The sequence below is a fragment of the Propithecus coquereli genome, unplaced genomic scaffold, assembly GCF_000956105.1.
Source record: "Propithecus coquereli isolate 6110/MARCELLA unplaced genomic scaffold, Pcoq_1.0 Scaffold262, whole genome shotgun sequence".
Classification (NCBI taxonomy): Eukaryota; Metazoa; Chordata; class Mammalia; order Primates; family Indriidae; genus Propithecus; species Propithecus coquereli.
In genome coordinates this window covers 2091359-2118525 of record NW_012148197.1, presented here as the reverse complement: position 1 = coordinate 2118525, position 27167 = coordinate 2091359, and the positions used below count along the sequence as shown (strand labels likewise).

General features: G+C 38.3%; 1 protein-coding gene across 1 annotated transcript in view; it reads left to right on the top strand.

The window, feature by feature from the left end:
* Nucleotides 1-27167, top strand: part of ABCC4 (ATP-binding cassette, sub-family C (CFTR/MRP), member 4) — a 244430-nt gene that overhangs the window by 107252 nt on the left and 110011 nt on the right. The window contains exons 14-19 of the mRNA XM_012647333.1: nt 1868-1964; nt 4076-4285; nt 5918-6058; nt 6444-6481; nt 6877-6971; nt 8823-8969. Coding sequence (XP_012502787.1) covers nt 1868-1964; nt 4076-4285; nt 5918-6058; nt 6444-6481; nt 6877-6971; nt 8823-8969 — 728 coding nt within the window. The remainder of the gene's footprint in view (nt 1-1867; nt 1965-4075; nt 4286-5917; nt 6059-6443; nt 6482-6876; nt 6972-8822; nt 8970-27167) is intronic.

The window sequence follows — 27167 nt, the reverse complement described above, 5'->3', positions numbered from 1 at the left end:
TTTCGAACTCCTGAGCTCAAACAATCTGCCCGCCTCGGCCTCCCAGAGTGCTAGGATTACAGGCGTGAGCCACCGCGCCTGGCCGAATCAATCATTTTTTGTATTTGGCTTCTTTTGTTTTGTGGCATGACTTGAAACTTTTTATTTTTAAAAATTTAGAGAGTATTTTTTTTGAGATTTTGTTAGAAAGTACAATTTAGGAAGAATTTAAAGCCATCAGTTACAATGATAACATAATGATTTATATTATGTCATCTGTGATAGAAGATGTTAGGAAGAAAACATTTTGCAGCCTTTGCGTTGGCTGATCTTGGACATCACAACTCATTAGATTTGATTGGTAACATCCCCCTTCAGGTATTTATATAAAGGGATTAGGGGCAGGCAATTTTGAATTAAGGAGGAACAGTTCCATTAAAAGCTTTAGTTCTAAGCGTGAAGAAGGGTTTTCTAGGTTAAGAAACTTAGATATGAAATAAGCCAAACTAAGACTTGTCAAAAGGGAAAAGTTAATCCTTTTGGATTTTAAGAATGAAGTAATAACATACACATACATCTACAGTCTGGTGTCTTGGTTCTGATCACAGGCCCAGTTTCCAAAGTGCCTGCTCACAGCTGCTAAATCCTGACTTTCTGAAAGCTAATGGCCAATTGTGGGTTAAGGGGAAGAGTTGAGGACAGTACTAATTTATTGAGAATGAGTTATATGCCTGGCCCCTTTTTACAGAGTAGTGCTTTCATTTTTCAGAACATGCTTACAAATTGACATTATTAGCCTTGTTTTTAGATGAAGAAACTGAGGTTCAGAGAGAGTTGGTAACTCACCATAATTGTCAAGCCAGTAAGAAGTAGAGCAGGATTGAACTCCAGCCTGTGTTTTTCTAGAACTCTTGCTCTGACCCACCTCAGCAGGTTGCTTCCTTGCCGTGTTCCTGAAATTTGCTCTGTGCAAGGACGTGGGAAGCCAGAGTATTTGCCAGGAACCCTGCCCATGAATCCTGGGCCTCGTACCTGCCTTTTCGCTTACCTGAGGAGGGTGCAGACCATTGCAGGATGGGGGCCGTGCTGAGTTCCCAGGGGTCTGCATTGTCAACATGGGAACACATGCAGGGTCACTGCACACGTGCTCTGAGGGCGAATACTGAGGTGGATCTTAGCCTTTGAGCCGTTGGATTATTTCTACTATGATTTGGACTCTTTGGATTCTGTTCTTTTTTTTGTATTTGGAGATTTTTTAGTCCTAATGAGAGAAGCTTTGCTTCCTGCGTGAGAGTGGAAGTATTGTGGGGACTGAGGCCTCACTAGCATTTGTTTTTCTGTCTATTATTATTTGGAAGAAGGGTCTGGAAAAATGTACTCTGGCAGAGTTTACTAAGGATCTAAGCCCCCCCCCCCATTTTTGGTGAATATGTACATTATAAATAATCACCTAGGAAACCTTCTAAGAGAATTGTCCACATTGTTATATGACGTTGATCTTTCTCTCACTCTCTCTTTCTGCTATTCCTACCAGCAATAAAATAAGTAGTATTTTAATTAAGTCAGATTTTGAAATCTTAGTATTGCTTGTTCTTCATTGTGACATCCATACTTGCTAAACTGTGTTTTAGAAGAAAAAAATTTAGCAGCCACTACCTCCTTTATAGACCGTGTAGAATTTCTTAGAACAACAGCAAGGCTCACGTTTGCTGCTAGTGAATTTGAGGACCTGATCGGCTTCATTTATTTATATTTGTATTTAATTTGTATTTAAATTACAGATCTTTACTGTGTTGTCTTTATCTCATTGTGATTTTAAAGTGAACATTTTTCAATTTGGAGCACCTCATTCATGTGTTTTTCATACAGTACCTTTTACAATCTACAGGTGTATTTGTCAAACCTTGCATGAGAAGATCACAATTCTGGTGACTCATCAGTTGCAGTATCTCAAAGCAGTGAGTCAGATCCTGATACTGAAAGATGTGAGTAATTTCTAGAAGTTTCCTGAACTTTCTGTCCTATTGGATTTAGGGCATGCTGGTATGGATGGCCTCATCCTAACTTGATTACATCTACATCTGCAAAGACCCTGTTTCCAAAAAAGGGCACATTCACCAGTACGAGGATTTAGGACTTGAACGTATCTTTTTGGGGTCCACTATTTAACCCTCAGCTCCAGCATGGTTGGGGAGGTGAAGATTAGTGAGTTTTTCAGACCTCAGGTGATTTGATGCATCACTCTGACGCTTGTTTGCCTCCCTGGCTGAGCACCCCTGTCTGTTCCAGCAGGTCCTGGGTCAAATCCCTTATTGTAGGTCTGAAACTCCCTTAGTACCCTCAAACATTTCCCCTCCTACAATCTCTTGGTAAAATAATGGAAATAACAAATAATGAATATTACTACAGTTCACAAGATCTGTGTGTATCATCGTCACAGATAAATTTCACATTATTGCAACAAGCAGGATACATATTGATAGCAAAGTTCTTGCAGGTCATTTTTTAAATGTCTCCTAGCTGGTTAACGTGACTACTAAAGAACAGTGAGGAACCTGTCCACCGAAGCTCTGTCAGATGAATTCTTGCCCCAAGGAGGACTATAAAAGAACTGCTGCCTCTTCAGAAGCAATTCCATATGACAGTTCTTCCCCACTCCCCCAGGAATAGGGAGCTCGGGTTCCTCAAACTTGAAAACAATTTTGTGTGCGGAGGGCTAAAACTAGTTTGGTAAGACCCAAATGTTGGTCATACTAGGAGAATATTACAGAATCCACAGGTGGTAGAGAAACGTTATCACCAGTCCCCAGATTTTGTGGCGCCTCCTGTATTGATTATTTTGGGCATGCTTCCCCAGTTTTAGTACTTTCAAGACAACTATTTTTCTACTGTGGGGAACCCCTGGATGATCTGGGGTCCATCCTTGCTGTTGGTGTCGTCCCTGCCTGACAGCAGTGGGGGGGATGGCTGCCCCCTCCGAGCCCCCTCGGAATTTCTTGTCAGTACTTGGCTTCTCAACCAATAGCAGTTTCTTTGTGTGTTGTGCACATACTAAGTGAAAAGTGGTGATTTCATTAAGCAAAAGGTGTGAATTTTACTTCCCAGGTAGAACAAGATGTAATGTACCAGGAAACATTTTCTAATCCTCTAGTTTGAAACTACTTCAAAGAGTCCAACGGCCCAAGGGCATCACTGGATTCTTCTTGCTGCACCACCTTGCGGGCAGTGGGAGGATTGGGCTAGCACATGGGGATCCTGGCCCACTTTCCCCCACCTGTCCTGCCTTAACCTTAGATGCTCTCTTTTGATTTGTTTTGTATCCTGAGATTTTGACTAATATTTTGCTTGTTACTATTTGAGTAAATCAGCTGGGTCTCCTTTCATGGGGTGAGAAAATAGTAAAGATATGTATACATTGTATATTATTTTCTATAACTTTGTAAGAAAGGGAAACTGCGCAGAAAGGTGTCTCCTGGAATGTTGAATTTTCATTTAGGAACTGCCTGAGTTGGTGGGATGGTTTTAGAGTGAAGACCATGAACATGCAGCTCCCAGGGTCTGTGACTAAGGCTGGTGCCCACACACCTTGTCCCAGCAGGTCACGTGGCACTTGGCCAGCAGAGGGTGGCCTGAGTGACTTCTGCAAGGGCGGATATGCTCATGCCCACCTCCCTGTCACTCTTGAGTTTCTTTCCTGGAATATCTTTCCCAGTTTTCTCTGTTCCTTTAATTCTTATCGCACGAGGCTTAACTCAGTTTTCACATTTTCTATAAAGACTACTAATATGCCCACCAACAGCTATGCTTTTTGCTTCCTTAAATGCCCATAGTGTTGACATAAATGACCTGCATTTGTAACGCATTATCACACAATTTATTTTTTTTTAATATCCCCTGACACCTACCACAGGATCTGGCAGAGAACAGAATGCTCAGTCAGATATCGAGTTGAATTGTACAAGATTTGTCAACCAGGATTCCAGACCTAAACATAATTATAATTTAAGACCAATTAGCTTTACTTGATTAGAATTAGATTAGGTTAGTATTGCCATGTGCACATGTATTCCTCTGAAATTCTTTATTTTTCTTTTAGGGTAAAATGGTGCAAAAGGGGACTTACACTGAGTTTCTGAAATCTGGGGTCGATTTTGGTTCCCTTTTAAAGAAGGAAAATGAGGATACTGAACAGCCTCCGGGTGCAGGATCTCCCACGCTAAGGAATCGGACCTTCTCAGAGACTTCGATTTGGTCTCAACAGTCATCTCAGCCCTCACTGAAAGACGGTGCTCCAGAGAGCCAAGACGTGAGTTCATCTCATGCTACGTCACCCACTGGTGTTGTCACCTCCTAGTGGCCTCTTGGATCTTTGGTTCACTCTTCACAGGACATCATCATCTGTCCCAAAGTAGATTCTGTGCCTCCAGGGCCTTATTCAGCGGAATTGATAGAATTAGGGGAACAAACCTGGTTGGGGCTATCTGAGTTATTGGCCAGTGAATCTCCTAGAGGTCAGTAGTGGGTGCACATGCTGCTGGAAATCCCGAAGGTGTGTGTGGCCCACACTGATTCTATAGCTCTTAAATTCACCGTGGGAAAATCCTACTTGCTCTGGTAGTCCCAGGCTTCCCCTTTGCATCCAGAGGCTTCATTTGGAGACTCCGTTAGACAGAGTCCTGCTGTGGGTAACATTCAGCCAAATTGGAATGTTCTGACAGTGTAGGTATCTTATTCTGTCCTGTTGTCAGACGGTTTGTGTTAGGTCAGGAGTAGCACGTGCAAAGACCTAACAATTCCTCTCCCACAGCAGACACTTCAGAGTTAGTTCCCGACTTCCTCCCTTACCTTTGAAGACCAGAATCTACATCTTTTTTTTTTTTTTGAAGATGGAGTCTTGCTTTGTCACCCTGGTAGAGTGCAGTGGTGTCATCATAGCTCACAGCAACTTCAAATTTCTGAGCTCAAGTGATCCTCCTGCCTCAGCCTCCCGAGTAGCTGGAAGTACAGGCTCATGCCACCATGCCCGGCTAATTTTTCTGTTTTTAGTAGAGACGAGGTCTTGGTCTTGTTCAGGCTGGTTTCGAACTCCTGAGCTCAAAAGGCCCTCCCACCTCGGCCTCTCAGAGTGTTAGGATTACAGGTGTGAGCCACTGCGCCCAGCCTCATAATCTACATCTTATTCATCTTGGAATTTCCACTGGACAGCATAGAGCCAAGTACATCCTGAGATCTTTTGAATTTATAGTACATTTTAAGTCCTCCAGGCAGAAATGTACTACAGCTCCCTTAAAAATACCTAGAGAGATAGTCCTCATCATCCAAACCCTCAGTATCCACATCCAGGAGCCTACATCATTCTTGTAAGTATTCTGACTAGTTCTTAAGAATCAGTTTCTGAAACTCCGGAACCAAATAGATTTGGATCATGTGCGATCCCTTGCTTTCCCAACTGTCATTACCGAAACTCACTGAGTGACCTCAGTTACTGTGTTTGGCTAACATTTTGACTCTCTCCTCTGTTTTATGTTTCCACCTTGAATAATGCAATCTAGAGTGACACATGAGTTCCATGTCATTTTGTATCTGATTTTGGAATAAGTTTCTGCATCTACAGTTGAATTTGGGTATGCTAGGCAAGGGCTGAAAATCCTGACGTCATGCTTTAAGCAGATTCACACCACAATGTGCAAATGATATTTCCTTATTTGTAATAGACTCTTAGTAGTGGGTTGGCTGGGTCAAACGGTAAATGCATGTACGGTCTGGCTAGATATTTCCACACGTTTCTCCACAGGAGAGGTACCATTTTGGACTCTTGCCTATAGTGTGTGACATGGGCCTGTTTTTCTACAGCTTTTTAAACAGAGTACAATGTTAGCTTTTGAAACATATTTTGTATACTATTTTGCCTCTTACTGACTTTTTTTTCCCTTCTCAGAATGACAACGTACAGGTAACGCTGTCAGAAGAGAGCCGATCTGAAGGAAAAATTGGTTTTAAGGTGTATAAGAATTACTTCACAGCTGGCGCACACTGGATTGTCATCATTTTCCTCATTCTTATAAATGCTGCAGCTCACGTAAACAATGACCTTTGTTTTGTACCCTCTGATATTTATAGTATCCATATTTATGATATTATTACTGCATTTTGCAGTTCACTTGGGATTTGTGTTGAAATGTGTTATCTGTGAGGAACAAAATGGGGGGGGTGCTTCCTCGTGTTACATGTACACTACAAAGAACTTCCAGAAAAAAGGGTATTTTTAAAAGATTTTTAAATGTAATATGTGTTTTCTTGTCCTGTATTTGGGAGGTTGGGCTCGGCATGGACCCGAGCTAGAGAAACCATCTTTTGTCTGAAGACTTTCTTTTGCTTATCCATTTTAGTGATTAAGAGTTTCGGGTTGGTGAGTCATGGCAAAATTTCATATTGATTTTTTTAATTTTCTTCCCCTCCTGTAGGTTGCCTTTGCTCTTCAAGACTGGTGGCTTTCTTACTGGTGAGTTACTTCTGGTCTGACGTGTGAAGTGCTATGAAATCACTGTGAAGACTCGCTTTTCCCCAGAGTTAGGGGGAGAGAGTTGGAGATTGTCGAGCCTTCTCCTCTAATCCTCACTTACTCCACATGGAGAAAACGGAAAGTTCCTGCTGGGGGAGTGTAACCCGTAGTGGTCTCCACCCATGTCTGACCCTCAGTGGCATCTTCACGGACAATTATGAGAACTGAAAGTCAAGATTCAAATTGAATTTTTGTGAAGTAGATGTACCCAGCACTGCCTGGGCTGGGGGTTATTTTCCAGCATACAACATTTCTCCCAAGTTGAGGTTCATTTTTTGGGTATTTATCTGAATTCCATCTGTAGGGTAATATTTTCTTTCTCCCTTGTTCCATAGGGCAAACAAACAAAGTATGCTGAATGCCACTGCAAATGGAAGAGAAAATGTAACTGAGAAGCTAGATCTTAACTGGTACTTAGGAATTTATTCAGGTAAAGTTTCATCATTCGGTCTATTATCTGAGAGGCTGAGGTGCTTACAATGAGCCTGTGTGAGTAACTAGGGCTTCCAGAAGTAATTCAGTAATGTCTTAACAGATTAGGAGTCTCAGTCGCATTTACTCTGTGAATTAATTAGAATAATTATTTTTAAAATCTACTAGAAGAAAGAGGTTGAATGAAGACTCTTAATTTGCTCTGTACTGGATTTTGAAAGTTAAACCGGGATTGAGCATTCAGAAAATCAGCCACTGGAAATTTGTGGCTATTGTCTATTCTAATAGGTTGCTTTAGCTAAATCTTATATCATTATATGGATGGGCAAGGGGATTAGAAATGGATCCCCACCCTGTGGTTCGGATTGTTCCAATTCTGTCTAAATAAACCTTGGCTTTTATTGAACTTGGATGAAATCCTCTGGCAGCAAGGCCCCCAAAATGAAAGCATTATTCCCTCACAGGTATGCAAAGCTCCCTTCACCACCCTGCTCATCTCTCGGGCTTCACTAATTACTTAAGAGGGAAGCTGAGCTGGGAAAAATGCAGCGTCTGGGAATTAGGACTCCTTCTATTTCTTACTTTGAGATCACAATGTTATCACGCCCCCAACTGTGTGATTAATTTAACATTTGGCTTGCCAGCCTAACATTAACAGCGCGCTCTGTTTTCACAAGAGTGCTTGGAATATATGTAGCATTATATACTGTTTAAAGGAAATCCTCATCTCATATTTTAAGTATTTCCACAGGAAACACTCATACAAGCTTTCCTCAGAGATAGAGTGAGTTATCTTTGTAAGAACCCACTCGTTGAAATTTGGTATTTATTTCGTTGATTACTTGCTAAGAAATCTAAATCCATTAGCTGTTTACCTTCTGAATTGGTGGATTATGTGAAAACTAAAGGAAGAGGGAAAACGGTTCTGTTACATGTTCGTACAGAATGCTGGGCTAAAGAAAAATGCCTGTTGATAGAGTTTAGGAATTTGCGTTCCTTCTGCAGGTTAAATAACAGTGGTGTGTCTTCTGTAGGTGAAATATTGTTACAGAAGTTACCTGCACTCTATTTAGCATTGTGAGTTGAGAGGTTAGGAAAGCTCTCTTCATTTCTGTGTGCCCAGTCGGTACTTATTCATGTCTTAATGAAATACATAATTTAGAGTAGACTATTATACTTATTTTAAAATGCCTTGTATTTATATAGAACGTATAGTGGGGGATTAATTGCTTATTTACATTATCTTATCTTAAAATATAATTTGTATTTCTTGCAATTCAACTCAGTGAAAAATGCAGCTCAATTCAATTCAATTTCAAGTCTTTGAAAATGGAGGGTTGCTAGAAGAAAATCACTATTTAATAGGTTTTTCACATACAACTTATGCTGGTATTTTTAAATTCTTTAAAGCTAGTTGGGCATTTTCTACAAGGAAAAGGTATCATTTCTTCTGTTCCCTGTTAATATCACATGTCGGTACCAAAACGTAACACAAGTTTAGATTATGGGACATAATGTGAAAAGTAAGTTTGGGATATGGAGATGAAAAGATGAATTTTTTTTTGATTGTTTATCTTCTGGGTTTTTAATAAAATTTTCAATTGAATTGGGAAAACCTGGAATGAATTTGTATCTACACCTGATTTTTTTTTACCTGTGTAATTTCCTCTCTGTGAGAAAAATAAACTATTTTAATTATTTATCAGTGTATTTTGCAAATACATTATGTTTGTAGAATTCAGATGCTTTATGGAATAAAATAATTTCTTTATAAACTTCCCGACTTTAGCATTATTAAAGAAAATGCAGAGATACGCCGTGTTCTCAGAGTGCTATTTCTTTCTTTCAGGTCTAACTGTAGCTACTGTCCTCTTTGGCGTAGCAAGATCTCTGTTGGTATTCTACTTCCTTGTTAATTCTTCACAAACATTGCACAACAAAATGTTTGAGTCTATTCTGAAAGCTCCGGTATTATTCTTTGATAGAAATCCAATAGGTAAGTCAGATACCAAGTTTCTGAGTAAATATGTCTTGTTAATAACTCATTTGGGATCTGATTACATTTTGGTCTTCGAAAATGGAGAGAATGCTAGAAGAAAATCACTATGCATGTTGATTCATTTTCTACAAAAAAGCATCACTAATATTTTTCTCCTACCAGAGAAAATCTGAATATAGGGGGCATATAATCTTATTCCATTTTACGTGTTTGTGAAAAAATAAATGAAGGTTCACTTTGCAGAATGATTTAGGAATCTGTTGTGAGGCATATAAAACACTCTGCATTTCATGTAAACATGTTTAAATGTAGTGGAATAGTTGCTAAAACACTGGCTGTATTTACATAGCGTTAGCCTATGTCACCTTTGGAAAGGTCTTATCAGGAATGCTCCTTGACATGAGACAGGCTGTGTTTGTTTCTTTCACTGAGAGCTCTTGTATGTACTTTGACTATGAGGTTTCCCTAAAATGACAATTAAGAGTTAGTTAAAACCCGGTATTGGTAAAATGTAAATACCTCCTTTCATAAAATTTTAGCTCTGTAGTTTTACCAAAGGGTTGATGGCCCCAGGCTGAGGGCCTTTGACCTGTCTTGCTTCTGACCCTTTCTGACCTGGGTTCCTATGGAGAGTTAGTCATCACTATACGTCCCCCACCCTGGGCAGTTGGGTGGACTTGTGGTGAGGCCCACAGTGGCTTTGTGCAGATGATAACTGACGGGACCTGTAGAAGCAGGAAGTCGCCTGGAGGGAGCATTGGAGTAGCTTTGGAACTTTTCGTTGAGCTATCTGACAAAGGCTCAAGCACACAGGTGGTTGTAGATGGGCAGATCTCAAAGCACATGTCACTGTTCAAAGTGTGGACTTAAGCCAGCTGCCTAGGTTCAGTTCTGGTGCTAGTGACTAATAGCAATAGCTGGTTACAGTTATATTAATTTTCATGTGCTAGTCACTTCTTTTTCTTTGCCTCAGTTTCCTTATCTGTAAAATGGACTTCCCATTCATACCTCCTGTACTGGAATATTTTAAGAATTAAGCAGGTTAATACATCCCCAGTGCTTGACATAGTGCTTTGCCACATGGTCAGTGCCTAACGAATGCTAGCCACGGTGTTGCCATGGTATCTCTGAACTTGAGTTTCCTCACATGTAGGATGGAAGCAACAACTCCTGCCCCTCCTGTTTTACACGATTATTGTGAAGATTAAATGAGACCGTTCTGGAAAGCAGGTTATGTAGATTTGTAGAACACATATTGTTTAGTCCAGGCACTGTGCAAGGAATTGTAAACCGCAGAGGCCACACAAATCTATGTTTTTTGTTTTTTTTTTTTCATTTCAGCATATTATGGGGGTACAGATGTTTAGGTTACGTATGTTGCCCTTGCCCCTCTCCCTCCTCCAAGTCCAAGCTTCAAGCGTGTCCATCACCTGGGTGGTGCACATTGCACTCATTGTTTATGCATATGCCTATCCCCTCCTCCCCCCTCCCAACTCCCCCCTCTCCCCTGCCCAACATCCAGTAAATGTTATTCTTATATAAGCACTTAAGTGTTGATCAGTTGATACCAATTTGATGGTGAGTACATGTGGTGCTTGTTTTTCCATTCTTGGGATACTTCACTTAGAAGAATGTGTTCCAGCTCCTTCCAGGAGAATACAAGAGGTGCTATATCACCGTTGTTTCTTAAAGCTGAATAGTACTCCATGGTATACATAAACCACATTTTATTAATCCACTCATGTATTGATGGACACTTGGGTTGTTTCCACATCTTTGCAATTGTGAATTGTGCTACTATAAACATTCAGGTGCAGGTGTCTGTCTTATGAGTATCATTTGTTCTTTTGGGTAGATGCCCAGTAATGGGATTGCTGGATCGAATGGTACTTCTACTTGTATCTCTTTAAGGTATCTCTGTATTGCTTTCCACAGAGGTTGCACTAGTTTACAGTCCCACCAGCAGTGTATGAGTGTTCCTGTCTCTCTGCATCCACGCCAACATTTATTGTTTTGGGACTTTTTGATAAAGGCCAGTCTCACTTGAGATAAATGATATCTCATTGTGGTTTTGATTTGCATTTCCCTGATGATTAGAGATGTTGAGCATTTTTTCATATGATTTTTGGCCATTATTCTGTCTTCTTTTGAAAAGTTTCTGTTCATGTCCTTTGCCCACTTTTTGATAGGGTTGTTTGATTTTTTTCTTGTTGATTTTCCTGAGTTCTAAGTAGATTCTAGTTATCAGTCCTTTATCGGATGTGTAGCATACAAAAATTTTGTCCCATTCTGTAGGTTGTCTGTTTGCTCTTGTGACAGTTTCTTTGGCTGTGCCGAAGCTTTTTTGATTATAGCTGTAGTTAGAAAGTGATTGGAGGAAGTCTGTACTATTAGGGCCATAAAGTTGCTCCACTTTGCCAGTTAATTTGAAAACTGCTGTCATAAAGTTTGGAGCATTAAGCGGGACTGCATTTTTGTTATCACGGGCCTGTGAACGCTCATGACTACAGTTAACCAGCGTCTTCATGGTCAAGACCTGTAGGCTTGTCCTCATGATGATTTATTTATTATTCGGGGATTTGGGACCCAGTCGCTAATCTTATGGCCGCACACTAGCGTTTATCTTGCCACCCCTCCTAGATCTATTAGCAGTATTTTTATCCCTACAACAAAATAGAAGCCCAAATAAGTACTCTAAAGAGAGGCCTAGTTTGCCCAAAATGTTTCGAGGTCATGAATTATTTACTTTCTTAGTGGTAGATTTAGAAAAAAATACATTAAAAAACTAAATTAAAAAAATTTTTTTAATGGTAGATGTAAATTCATTTGGATAAAATTTTTGCACTAGTTACAATGGTAAAAGAGACATCAAAGCTGTAAATTATGCCTCATAATTTAGACCATTGATTATATGTACATTAATGGTTATGTAACATTTTAAAAAATTCCCTTCTAGGGCAGTGAGGCGTAGGCATTCTACTGAATATACTATATGTTAAATGTATATAAGTGTCCTTCATAATGTCGTCGCCTGCCCCCATCCCCGAATTGCAGAGTGTGTTCTCTGAGCAGCATAGAGACCAGGAAGCTTGTCTTTTTTCTTCTGAATACTTACTTATTCAGGGCAAGCTCTCACGGGAGCCCCATGGGTCAGTAAGAGTTTCCTGTGAGCTCAGCATCCTCACAACCTCCCAGATTTTAGAAAACCAGAGGAACAACGGGGACCTTTGCTGGCGTGCAGTTTCCAGTGAGCTGGACTTGGAATGGCGACTGGTACAGAAACTCCAGGGCGAGCACATAGAGGTCTGGCCAGACTTCCTTTGCATCCTCATCTCCGGTTCCACCTGCGCCAGAATATTCTCAGCACCCCTGATCCGGGTTATAGAAAGATCTTCCCCATTCATTCATGGCTGTCCCCACCCCCATGAGCTATCTCTCTAATCATACTTCCTCCCAGATGCTCATCCTTGTTGTTAATCAGTGGTGAACCTTTGTAGTAACTCAGAGAACCAGATGTTGAACAGAGGGTCCCCACTTGCTGCCCGGCTGTAGTGTCAGGGTCACTTACTTGGAATTAAGGAGAAGAGCCAGTTAAACCTGTCAGTAGTGAAGTTTCTCTGACCACACTTTAGCCATTTCAGATGGCTGATTTCTAGGAACATCACACCTCCCCAAAGGGCAAGATTTTAAGTTAATCTCCGTTTTGAACCCACGTGTGGTTACATCAAGTTTGTCTTATTTCATTTATAGAATACAATATGTTATCATCTACTGGTTTTTCATTAACTTGATAAATCTTAAGCTGTTTGAGTAAAATTTGAACCAAACCAGTCGGTAGCCTTAAAATGACAGGGAGCAGTTTTATTTTTTCCTCTTCTCTTCTTTTTGCCCTCCTTCCTCTCACCCGTCTCTGTTTTGTTCTCTCCCCCTTCTATGCATTTGGGTAATGGTATTGAGCGTGTCTGTTACAGGGTCTCACTTCTCAGCTGCCCCTACACCTCCTGCCATCTTGGTTGTGACCTGCGTTGAGTAGTGCACAGTGCATTTGCAGACAGGTCCTGATGTCATTTGCTGCTTCTGCATCTTCCTAGTAACAGTTTTTCTGTCTTAGGCCCGTGTCAGTTCTGTCCGATTCTTGATAAACAGGTAACTCAAATCTCAGGTCAGCAGTAAGTCATTCAGAAACTAAGAGATAATTTCTATTTTAAATGTAAATCCTGTTTTCCTTGCATGAGCAGAATCCATTTTACTTTTGATATCCAGCACAAGAGGGCAGCATGATCTGCAGTATTTCAGGGATAATAATATAGAGCACCTTGTTGTAAAAACCTGGTTTTTATTTTAAAGCTTTCTTGGAAATTCCATTTTTATAGCTTGGGTCTTTGTATTTTGATATGTCTTAATATGAAATTGTAAAAGCATTTTCATGGTTTATTATGTTTGAAACATTGAAGTCTTTTTTAAAGAAATGTTCCTGTGTTACCCTATAATACTTAGGATTTCAAACAATGTTATTTAGATTTTCTAATTAAGACCTTCTCGACTAATACGTAGAATAGGTAAGACACTGACATCTTGGCTGGTATATTTTAATTCTGAAGGTTAGATTATGGTGGCTTGTATGATCTGTTTCTGTTTTCTTCTTAAATATGATTTTAGGGAAAAAGATGACAACATAGTTTGTTCAGTTTTCTTCCATGCCAGTAGAGCTAGCAGAGACATTTTATTCTCGTCAAGTTTCTACAGTTTCACCTTTTGTTTTGTAGAGAAGATGAGTGGTTAGTTGTCTATTTGCTCATACCATGTGGCTGAATACATTGACTCCAAGGGATTCTGGATCAACATTTATTTGTTTTCGATTTGTTAATTTGGCTTTCAGAAACTGAGCCACTTTTGCCGGTAGATGCATTCGTTTATTCTTCAGGAAAGTACAAAGTTGATACTGGGTTATGGCCAGTATATTCATTTCACACGACTGATTTTTCTGCTCTCTGTGAATGTGTTTGTGTGTGTATCTTCCTTTATGCATTATGCAGTATTAAAAAAGTACACATTTATATTATTATTTTTTCTTTACAGATTAAGTTATGTGAGAGCTAAAACACTAGAAAAAAAAGAAACTTACTTCCATTGTTGCTTTTATTCTTCTAGTGCAACGTAGTTATGGTCATTGCACAGAACGTGAGTTGTGGCACTAGATTTTAAGACACACGTTCTTGTATTCTCCCTAATCAAAAATCTAGAGTTGCCACAATCATTAAGATTCCCAGCTTGATTGAGTGGGAAATTAGGCCCTGTAGATGATTTCACAAATGTAACCTCTACTGACTTAGGATGTCCATCTCATAGGGATGAGGGTAGTAGTGGTTTGAACTATTCTGTTTCTTGAGCCTGGAAGGGAACTCTTTGGAATCCTTTACAAGTTGCTAAATAATTCATGGAGAAGTGAAAAGTGAACTAAAAGCGACATGGTGAGCTTTTTGTACTTTCAGAAAGGGTGTCTTGCTATACTATTTATGAAAATCAGTTGTCCACATAGCACTGCCTTGCCAGAAGAAAAAGAATTATCAATAGAGAAGAAACATAGTTGTAGGGATCCCTATCTGGTTTATTCAGTTCAAATGCCCACTGGAGTTAGTGCTAAATGCATATTTTTAACAAGTATAATATTTCAGCACTGTCAAAATTACCTCGACGATAATAAGCCTGTTAAATTATAGCTCTATAAGTTCGGAGGTAAGATGGCTCTGCTTAGCACACATTAATCTATGCCTGTTCACACAAGTGATTCTGCTGAGCAGGTAGCATGTTTAAACAAGAAATACTGGTCTTAAAACCTCTGATTTATGGTAGGTGTTGTTTTGACACAGCATCATTCAAACGATTTACAAGGCATGGCTTCGTGTTAAAATATTTCCCCAGTGTCATCATTCGTCACCGACATAAATATTCAGTAGTGATGCTGGAAAATTGGTAATATGCCCATTCATGCCAAATCACTCGCTGTGTTTCCTTTCAAGTGAGATCTGTTGTGAATATGGTTAAAAGAAACTATGATTTTTCTTCTTGAGAGCAGATGAGCTGTAAGAAATTGAGACTAAGAATAACAACTATCCTGACAGCTTTCATGTATTCATCTTGCCTAGGTTGCTTTTAATTCTGGCTTAAGTCCTGTGGGCTTCCCCCACCTCCCTTTCTTGCTTAGTACGCATTGTAAAGAACATGTTTATATGTACATTAGTTAGTTTAAGAGGCTTTTTCTGTTTAAAGGAAGAAGTTAGTCATCATCAGAAAAGCTTTGTTGCAAAACAAAAACACGCATTTCCCCTTTCATTTTTCCTTGTTAATGATAACAAATGCAAGTGAGTATAAAGGGAATAACACAAAAGATTGCATCAATCATAATGATTCTCAATAGCCACATAAATATTATTTTTTCTGGTTTGAATGAAACAGCTAATAGTTTGAAGTAGGTGTGGCAATTAAATCCTGTCAGTTTGTCACATGTTAAAAATAATGTTTTTTCATATAACAATGGTTATATGTACTTAAACTCTTATCAGGGGTTATATTAAGTCATATTTTATGGGAGTTGCTCATTTACTGCTAATAGTATCATAAAAGCCTTTGTTAGGAGTTTAAATAGTTACATAGTTACATATATCTGATTGCTATTGTTATTTTGTCAGTAATCTCTATAAATGTGATTATTATAGCACTTGTCTACAGCTGGTAAATATTGCACCATTTTGGTGTACATTTTTAAGCTATTATTATAGAATGTTCTGATTACTCTTGATTCATGGTTTTTCTCCATAATAAATCATATGCGGAAATACTGATAACTTGGTAACAGAAAGCACTGTGTTTCTGGTTGTCCAATAAAATGTTAAAAAGATAAGATTTGGGAAGATCATGCTTTGTTCAAAGTGGTAATTGGATAATTTAGGAAATTATAAGGATGAAATTTTACCTAATTGTTTTAGTATTTTATGATATATGCACATATGTGTGTGTGTATTTATGTATCTCCCTTGTGATGTGGGGCTATGGTTTTAATGCCCCCAACTTCTAAGTTTTTATTGGTTTGATATCTATGTTGTCTTAACTTTCAGCTAAATTAGATCTAGGCAGTCTTTGGCATTCAGGGCTTTGCTAGTGTTTCCCAATGTCTGTTGTTAGTATGTTCAGTAATTTGGCACTACCCTATGGGATGTGTGATTGATAGTTGCAATTCAGATGTTGTTATTTAAAAATTTACCCCCCATTCTCAGTTCAACGTTGTAGCTCTTTGTGACCTGATCATCAGAAACACATCAAAGTATCTTTATGACAGTCCTTTGCTTTTGTACGGCCATTTCCAGATAAAATGGAATAGTATTTCTGGAATAGCCAATGGAATAAGGAGTGTTCCATTGGCCAATTCCAATAGCCAATTTCAACATGAATAAATATTGATCAGTAGTATATTATTGAGACCCTAATATGTATAAAGCATAGTTTTTAGATACTAAGTAGAAGTCAGTGGGATTTGCTGGATTGAAATTCCATTCTGGTTTGCCATAAGGTCAAGTGCTTTCCCTCAGAAATTTGATTTTGAAGCTCTTGTGTAAATGACGCCATGGGGAGAAAGCTGATTTTCATTTATAACTGGAATTTTCATATTCTATTATTATTTCATCCCTATCCCCTTTATTATAAACATTATTTATTTTGCCATGAAGAAACTGGGAAAAAACTGAGTATTATTACATTGAGGCTGACATTTTATTTCACATAGATTTAAGGTCTTTTTGTTTTTATCAAATTTTTGATAGTACTTATCAAAATGATAGTTACGTTATAATTAAGGCAATTATGTGTTTACTGCCTGTCTTGTGTTAGCTTTGTGCTCCCTGTCCTTCGGAGCTTATCTATTGTTTTGTTGCTAAATCTGGGGAACCCAAGATTGGGCAAATTGTAGCTGATTAGTAAATATTTGTTGGCCAGACAGAACAAGGAATGGTTTCAGGAGTGCATTTGCATCTCTACAGGCAACACCCATAAAGAACAATGGAACTTTACAGTGTTGAAATAAAATCATTGCTTGATTGTCTTACAGTTGGTGTTTATTAAATTTAACTCTTCCCTATGTATTCTTTTCAAAGTACAATTTGTAATAGATTATTCATTTTGGACTGTTTCCGGTATGTGATGATCTGAAGAGAAAACCACACATTGCTACTTTGGAAGCTAAGATTCATGAAACTGGACTGAGTTCTCTTGTTTACCAATCAGGGAAATGAAACTGTCAAACACCTAATAAATATCCTAGGGGTTTAGTTGTACATTGAAGATGACTTTTAACACTTCAGTAGGTCAAATGTTTGGTACCTTATAGTTTTATCTTATAAAGTACATTCCCCTAAGAAGTAAAGAGCAGGAATTTATCCATTTTAAAACATCAGTAGATATTTAAAAACTATTTATTACTCAAGGAGTTGAGACATTGAGATGTCCCAGTTCTGTTAGGAACATAGCTTTGCGATAGCTCAGGTTTCTAACAGATAAAAAAGAAAGGCCTTTTCACTTACCAAGCATTTATTGATCGTCTACTAGTTGTCATCTGTGGTCCCAAGCATTGGAACAAAAAGTCCCCGTCTTCAAGGCCTTTGCAAACTTACATAGTTTTAGACTATGGATTATTCCTGAAAAACCAGTTCTGTGTCAGTATTCCAGGATTCCATATAGAGAAGGTGCATTTTAAAATTAATAGAGCTACTGAATGGAGGTCTAGATACACTTATACACACAATGCACATGCACTTGCAAACATAGTCCTGTAGTGTATTTCTTCTTCATAATTAATTGTGTAAGTAATTATCCTCGATTTCATAAAGTTTCCAAAAACTGTTCTGGTGGCACTTCAAGGCGAATTGTTTTCAAAATGAAATCACACTGGTGGGAGGATGAGAGGAGTTTAGGAAGCACAAGTAAGTGATTCTTTATTTAAGATCATAATCTCTAAGCTTACAGCAGACTCAACACAATTTCTAACCAGACTCTTTGTGCCCAGATGTTTTCCTGACCCATTGGGGAGTGTCTGGCTGCTACATCTCAGCTCAGGAAAGTGTGTCAGGGAAAGGGGAGGGAACTCCAGTGTTACCTAGATACACTTTAGGCTTTTTAGAAGTCTTAACAGGAGATAGAACATAAGCAATGATAATTTTCCCCATAAGTGATGTTATCATGAAATCAACGGATCCTCTGAGTGTTCTCATTCTTGCTAGCTAGGATCAGTCTTTGAGAAGTTCTTTAATATCTAGAAGAAAGACTTGACAAGCTTCAAAGTATAATTTGAGCATCAGTTTATTAAAATACTGTGGTTACATGGAAAGCTATCATAAAATCAGGCTCTCTGTTCTGGAAGTATTTTCCTTTCATTTCTTTTTTGCGTTTGCATTTTAATTATGTCACATGGGTAAATGGTTCAACCTCTTGAACACCTGGAAATTCTATTTTAGACTTGTTCTGGCATTTAGAAATCTTTAGTCAGACATTATTCCAAACACGTTCATGCTCATCGTGATAGGACAGTACCGCCTCCAGGTTGCTGTTACTGTAAAGTGGTATATGCCATGGTGCAACTTGTTATACATCTTGTAGAAACCAGTGTATCTGTCCTGGTTGATTTTTCAGCCTAAATCCCTGATTTCGAGATGTCTAAGTCAATAATCGGTTAATGATTTCTCTCTCTACTTCAAGTGGAAGTCTGTAGAAGTGTTCTTTTGATTCAGTGACTGGCCTCATTTCTTACTCCGTTTGATTGAAGCATATAATCAAAGAGTGTAGAGATTTTGAGGATGTGGTAAGAAAAATAGCGCACTCAGTTCTTTTTGTTCTGTGCAAAGATATTTGAACAGATACTATAGTATATAAGTAGATTTGTTCTTAAGTATTAAATATAATGTCTTTAAACATACAACACATAAAATTCTACATACCTAGAGAAAGCAATGGTGCTTTGAGGCATAATCAGAATCATGGATTAATTTTTTTCATTACCTTTAAATATTTAAAAGTAAATTAAGAGGGAGAAATGGTTGCTTTTTTGTAAGTAGTCATTATTTTTCAATTTTTTTTCTTCTGTTGGTGTCAGAATGGCCTGGGCTCATAAAAATTATTTCCTTTGGAGGAACTATAAATTTCTTCTTCTCTTTTTTGGAGAATAAAATTGTAGTAACATCTTAAAGTTATATTTCATCCTAATATAAATCTTCTCTCTATTCTCCCTATTAGCACAAAAATGAAAAGAAAGTGAAATAAGCTTTAATGAGTTCCACCAATGAGCTATATTGGAGTCAGAAGTAATTCTTATTGGTGTCAACTTTTAAAAGTTAGTCTTGAGATAGTAATGGAAGTGGAAGGAAAATGAACACATATTTCAAGAAGATGAGTAATCAGAGTTACTAGAAAATTGTTCTTCCTTCAAGATGAAATAAATAGTTGTTGATATAAATAACCAGAATAATAAAAGGGAACAACTGTGTAATCCAGACATCAGCAGCTTATCGTACAATCAGATAAGCTGCTGTTTATTAAGGAATTGTCAAATCTTTAGACCGGAGGAATAGATTTAGCTCATACATTAGAGAATTTAAAAAACTGAATGGAAGAAGCTTTAAGTTCCCTCTGTGCCAAATTTCCTAACCACTCTCTTCTCCTTTCACACACAAAGCTGTAGTTTAAAGCTTCACTGATCTGGCCTTCAGGTATGTTGTCTTCCATTAGTTCTTGTTTTATCAAAGTAGCTAAATATTCTAGAAATGTTCTAGAAATTAGTGGTTGAAATGTTATGTGGCTAAATGAGCTCCTAATAATTTTTGGATAAACATGGGTATTTTTTTTCTAATACAGCTTGTCTTTTCTCTCCCATTAATTCTCATGTCTACTTCTGATTTCTTGTCAGATGAGACTTGGGCAACTCTGGGTTGTCATTTAACATCTGTTTGATTGAAACAGTTATCCTAAGAAGAATTAATGTGTATGTGAGAGAGAGACTTCTTTTTGTTTCCAGCACAATAAGAATTTTATTATTCAATTCGTTTAAAGAGATGTGAAATTAAAAGTTTGAAAATTAACCAGCAAATAAGGTGACCTTTGACATCACCCACAAGTAAATGGAATGATTTTCCTTTATATTTCCTAATAGTGGTTTTAAGCCACTACATGATTTGGGATCCATATTTGGTAAAAAGCATAACTTTGGACTCAACCCTTCCCAAATGTGAGTCCCAGCTCTACCACTGACAGACTGTATGGCCTTGCTGAATTACTTAACCTCTTTGTGCTTCGATGTTTCCGCATAATGGGCGTGATAATAATAGTGCCAACCTTGTTCATGTGTGAGAATTAATATATGTAAAGCATTTAATATGGTGCCTAGCCCACAGCTAACATTGATTTTTTTTTTTAACTATTTAAGTGACATGATGAAATTTTAATGTTTTTTAAAATTTACAAATTACAAATAAATATATTAGTTTTGGTATAATAATGGGATTGGGGGAAATAGATAAATGACCAAAACTAACAAGCCACAAAACAAATCAATAGTGTGGTTTTTTTGTTTGTTTTCATGTTTTGTTTTGGGTTTGTTTTTAATGGGGCTTAGCTTCATTCCTGAGTTTATTTTAAATTTAATTTGGTTTTACAATGAGAGCTCAATTTTGTATATAAGTACCAAACATCTGGTTTACTTTTTGTTTGAAAATGATCTGGCTGAAGTTTAGTACAGAAGTCTATTGTGTAATTGTGGAAAGACAGTTTGAAATTATATAAAATAAGTTCTATTTTAATGGAACGTTGGAATTATTCCTGAGAAGTGAATATACTTCTTAGGAGTAGTAGAAACTTATTATTTTTTAAAAATGCTATAACTGGTCAAAATGTAGAACTTCCATGTATTCACCTTTTTCAAAAGCGTGAAAAATGACAAATTTCACAAGGAAAGTTAAAGTCGACCTAAGGCAGTTTTAGATTGTTGAGCCTTCAAATTTTATTCATGGGATGTTTTTGGAGACAGTCTGGTTTGTTCACTCCAGTTAATTCTGGGCAGTCCTTCTACATTTCTATCAGATGGACATTCTGATACTTTCCTCTTGCGCAAAATGCAGCCTGGGAAGAAAATGAGATTTCTGGTTAGTTCTCATAAACTATAGATCATATTTTTTAAACTTTTAAAGGAATAATAAAACAGAACGCATAACTCTTGTCGCTGCCTCATTAGTGTTGTATAGTGCCCCATTAGTGTTAATATGCCAACAATTTAAATGCTGTAAGGTACTAATTGAATATAAGAGGACTGAGGTATATCAAGAAATATAGTTTTGAGTGGAGAGACCTAAATGAAGACAGAAGGGTTACTAATTTACCACCTGGCTGCCAGGTAGTTGTATCTTAGGGAGCACCTAACTAGTTGCAAGTCTTAGGGTTCAACCTCAGACAATGTCAGAGAGACCCTCTGCTTTGAAACTTAATGATTCTATTGATCTGTGGAACTTATTTAGAAATAATTTGATGAAAGCTTAAGGAAACCCAAAATAGGTTGTTTGTAAAGACTTCAGAGGGTTCTTATGATACTTGTTTCCCTACACCCTCTAATGTTTTGGAGATCTGTTGTATAACAGAGATTTTGTCTCTTGGCAGTTATAATCTAGTTCCCCATCAAATTGAGGATCAGCCAGAAGTATGATAAATTTGAAATTTTTCCCTGTGTCTTGTTATTTTATAGCAACATCATAAATTCATTTGACAATTTGAATGTTTCAAAATTTTGTCATTTCCATTGTCTGATTTCATCTACAAAAGCAACAATTCTGCTGTAGTCTCTGTGCCTCTGAACATCCATGTGGGAGATGCCCACCTGCTTTTTGGCCTTGCCCAATTCTCTTGTTATTGTCCCCATCAGTTTTTATGGGGCAACTATAGAGATATGATGCCTATAATTGAAAATTAAAGCATCAGGTTGCCATAAATCATTCATCACAGTGCAGATTGTAAGTCAACATTGATGAAGCCTCTCCATATGCCAGTGTGCTGGGAATTTTGCAGAAGGTAACCACATACTGTCTTCTGAATTCTCCCTGGTCATCTTCTAAAGCTGTGTCATCCATTCTTATGTATTTTATGCTATAATACCTCCTCACTTCCTTGGCTAAAGTTTAAAATATGTTCAGGATCATATTTACAATGCAATGAATGTTGACTTCATAGTAATCAGAAATATATTCAAAAATTCAGCAAATTTGCATGTCCGGGACAATCCATTGCCTAGAATAGGTGTCTTTATGTATGTCTAATGGATGCCTATGTGTATCTGAATGTGTGTGTGTGTGTGTGTGTGTGTGTGTTGATATATGAATTCTAATTTGAGTTGCAAATTGTTCTTCACCTTCCTCATTTCTCTTTATTCAGCTTTTACACGAACTTTCTTGCTTTTACCAGTTTTCAGAAGGATTTAGCATTTGAAAATAAATTAGTGCCAAAGCAGAAGGAACCCTATAGGAAAGGTTACTGTTTCTAAAAACTAGATGATCACTTTTGCCTCTTATGGGCCTGAACTTTCTAGAGACTTTCCCCAGAAAATTGTCATGACTTTTTAAAGTTTTTATAATTTTATAATTGATAATATATTAGAGAAATGTTAGCTCTGAAATCTATAGTGTTTAGTATTACAGGAGATAATATGGAAGGATGGGTCTTCTTTTGCATTTGAGTCTGTCCTGGTAGTGGAAACAATGCACCAGTTTACGTGGTATTAATTTTTTTAAATAAAAAAATGAGCAAAGTAGGAAAAGGAGAGAGAGTAAGCTCTCAAATCCTGTCAGATTACAAGTACTATTAACTATTCCAAGATGTCTTTGATCATTCTTATAAAGATGAATTTTAAATTTAATTATAAATTTGTTTAGAGCTCCTTATGTAGAATATTTTGCAAATGGAACTCAATGTTTATAAGGACTCTTCATCATTAGACTTGGGATGAGAACAGCATGGTCAGAGATCACAGAATTGTTGCAGTCATAGTAGAGATCTCACCTTGCCAGCATCATGCCAAGGGGTGTCATGGCAATTATGGAAATACTTATTGGTGTAGATGTGACTGAACACCCACACATTCTACGCTGAAGTTTTTCTTCCTCAATAGCTACCGATTTGGGGAGATGTACAGATATGAACTGAGTGGGAAAGAGCAATTGAACGTGATTCTGAGATGGTTAAGTATTTTCAAGCTTCATGGTTCTCTTTTCAGCTACATGCTCTCCCCAAGTCACAAGTCATGGTGATTGGAAAGACAGAGTCTTCCCATTGTCCGTTTTATTGCCCGTATCTTAATTTTTTTTTTGTAATAATTTTAGAGTTTTGCTTTCTTGCTCGTTTGTCCTCTGTAGAAGTTAAACAGTACTTGGAAATTTGCAGTCAAATTGTGTTTCGGAAAATCTTATTATTCAGTCTTCATAAGGTTTGATAATTTATAGATAGATACTTTGAATTTTTATTTTTCACAAATAATATAAGGATAGGACCTAATCCTACTTTTAGCCATCTTTTTGTTCTTTGTTGGAAAACTTAGATGTGTAACTTAGATGTCTCACCATTTCCTTTCCTCCTTGGAAAACCTATTTCCAGTTTCCTTTCTGTTTTGGTGGTCTTTTAAATAGAGTCAAGTGTGGTGATGTGTGCCGTTAGTCCCAGCTACTCGTGAGGCTGATGTAGAAGGATCGCTTGAGTCCTGGAGTTTGAGACTAGCCTAGGCAACACAACAGGTTCCCGTCTCTAAAAAAAAAAAAAATTTTAAAGTTAGAAATGGCAGAAATAGGTTTACTGAAAAAGACTGCCATTTGCTGGTGGGGGAGCACCTGGCTCCTTGGATAACTGGACGAGCTTCTCTTCTGTGGCCCTCGTAGCCAACAATGTCTTATTTTCATCTTTTCCTCTCAGCCTCCCTTTTCAAATATTAAGTAAAATATATTAAGGTTTATCAGAAATGTCTTTGGCACCACCCCTGTTTTCTGTTACGTGGAACTTTATATTTATTGTACATCTTGTGTTCTCTGGCTTTATAGTGCACCTCCGAAGATTCTTAAATTCTTTGACTTTTGATCCTGTTTGTTTTCTTTGTTGAGTTTGAAGACATATGCTAGATGAAAACAACTGGACGGTCAATAATGCTTCTGGAGAAAAAGAGAAACCAAAGGAGACTTGGCAAAAAGTGAATTGACCTAAAAAGTCTAAGAATAAGGAGTGATGTGTTTGGATGTGAGAGAGAAAAATGCTGTGTTGGACTGTTTTCCCCATTAGTGTTTTGATTGCATCTCCTGGCGTTTGATATCTTGATGACCCATTTACCCAAGCGGGCTTGTTGCCTTTGCCTGTGAGCTGTAACGTCTTGGTGAATTAAAGCTCTTTTACTCCTTTCTGATGAAAATATTAGCAATTTCAGGTTTGTGACCAGCGGATCTATTCAGCTCTAAGGAGACTTTTCAGTGAAGAGTAACACGACTTCTCATCTGAGGGATGTGACTGCCCGAGAGATTGGGATCCTATAGTGATTTTATTTCGTATGAGCCTACACCAGTATTATTTAATGCAACCAAGTTTTGAATGCTGGGGAGAACACAGTTATAAGGTCATGGGCTGAAAGGACTTTGATGTCCTGCAGAAGCCTGATTTTCCCCTAATATGCATGAAAAGCTTGTTCAGTATAGCTCTTAGGAGATGAATATTTGTTCCTGTAGGTTACAATAGCAGACATAACCTGTGAGTGATGGGAAATGTCGGGCAGAATATGGATTTGGAGGAAAAAGGGGAAGAACTAGTATGAAAAAATTAGCCATGGAAATCCATAAATACCAGGCCAAGACTGTTCCTGCGAATGTGTCACCTGGGTTACTAGGAATGACTGACATATACTTTCGCAGATCCTGAAAATAGAGAATTTCTGAATTCTTAAAAAGTTCAACTAAATGATTTTCTTATAGATTTCAAACCCTTTTCTCCTCACGTAGAAATTTCTACTCTCTCCTCAGTTCCCAGATTTTTGTGTTGAGAGAATACATGAAAGTTTTTTATTATCCATACAGAAATGCATGTTGATTCCTAGGGCCACTACCCTACTGCAGTCTTTGGTAGCCTGGATTAATGAGATGGTTTGCTGTTTGTTTGGTTAATTTGTACAAGGAGCAAAGTTTTAATCCCACATCATGTTTTATTGCACTTGCAAATTCTTTGGGCAGTCTACAGCTTGCTATTTGGCTACCTTTGTTGCCTCTCGTTTAGAGGCTGTGGAAGGTCCATGGACTGCCCTCTTCTCCAGGTGGTAGTGCACTGGGCTAGTGAGGATGTGTCAGAGTTTCAGTTACTGGCATCATGGGAAAGGAGATTACTTTTGGGGAAGAAGCAGAACCGAAGGCAAGGCTGAGGAATTGGAGCTGTTCCAAAAGTAGGGAGAGATGGCATGGATGTGACTTTGGCAGTGGATCATAGGGCAGACCAGAGCGGGAGCTAGAGATCGGGAAGTCCACGTGGAATCAGTGAGAAGTCTTCCACCTGCGTGGTTGCCAGCGTCATGCCAAGGGGTGTCGTGGCAATTATGGAAATACTTACTGGTGTAGATGTGACTGAACACCCACACATTCGGTGCTGAAGTTTTTCCTCCTCAACAGCTACCGATTTGGGGAGATGTACAGGTGTGAACTGAGTGGGAAAGAGCAATTGAACGTGATTCTGAGATGGTTAAGTATTTTCAGGCTTCAAAGAAGGAACTTGGAAGGAAGAGCAAGACAAATTCTCCTCTCATTTGGTGCATTTAAACAGTTTCTGCAGATCGTGCCTTCCTTGAGGTAGAGCCAAACTGGAACCATATAAACATGCGCGTTGTTTGTGAGCACTCAGCCGCATTGGGCGTGGGCCATGACCGTGCCACGGCAGTGCTGGGTCTGGGGGCATTTTCGCTCACCCGCTGCTGCTGCCACAAGAATAAACTGGAACATTCCTCTTGCTTTGAACTCAGCCTCTGATTATTTTTTCCTCACCTTTGGTTGTCATCAACCTTTGGTGACCTCCTTGGTCCCTCCGAAGAGTGGTCAGCGCTGCCTGGACACAATGCTGATCTCAGTTCTCGTGATGAAGTTCCTATAGTGTCTCTTTTCTCCACAGGGCAGATACTGAAAATGCCAGTTTCTAAATACATTCACTGAATCTTCCATCTGTTCTTTCAGAAATACTTACGGAGCCTTACCTTGAGTCAGGCACTGTGTTTCAAGCGAGAGCAAGAAGTCATCAAAACCTTCGGGTCTTCTGCTTTCATGGACTTCACTGCGTAGTGGGGAAGAGGGTCACCAAATAGGCAACTCAGGGTTGCGCTTGGGATTAGCTCTGTGGATGGAGTGGCCCAGAGGACCACGGGAGTATAAGAGGCCACCAAAGCAGATTTATTTCATGTAGCATAGGTCTTGAAGGGTCTCAGGTAGAACTGATGTGGGACCAGGGCAGGTGAAGGATTTTTAACTTTATCCCCAGAGCATTAGGACGTCTTTCTGTGTTGGTAAGACAGGGCGATGCCCGATTACACGATTTCATTGGGGAACCTCATAATAGGTAAGAATGGGGGCTCATTTAGGATTTTCTTTTGAACATAAAGGTATTTTAACATGTCACAAGTTTTGTAACGGTCTGACTCCTGGTTCACACTTAACATGGCTTGTGGCCATTTCAATTCTTTGGTTTCAATTCAATTGCATTGGTTATAACTGTGGCAAATTCTGTCTTCTCAGTGTTTATTGCTGTTCTAAGCACCTCACCAAAAATGGTAAACCAGCATATTTTATTATACCTTTAACTCAGAAGATTATTATATGATGAGTTAAAATCTATACTTGTGCACAATTAATTTGAAACTCCAGGGCAAATTAATATATTGCCTAGATTTATTTTTTGTTAAAAATAACAACTAATATTTCGTAAATACTTATCTACCGCTGGTGAATTAAAGTAACATTTTAGTTCCGGTCAAGCATAACTTGCTCGTTTGTGTGGAGGCAGCTACAGAACATTAGCAGTTCCACGTTCCATGCGACTTGCAGACGAGAGCTCTCTAAGCATTTCATTAGTATCACGGGGGCTTTATTCTAAGGAAAGAATAGGGTCTTTTCC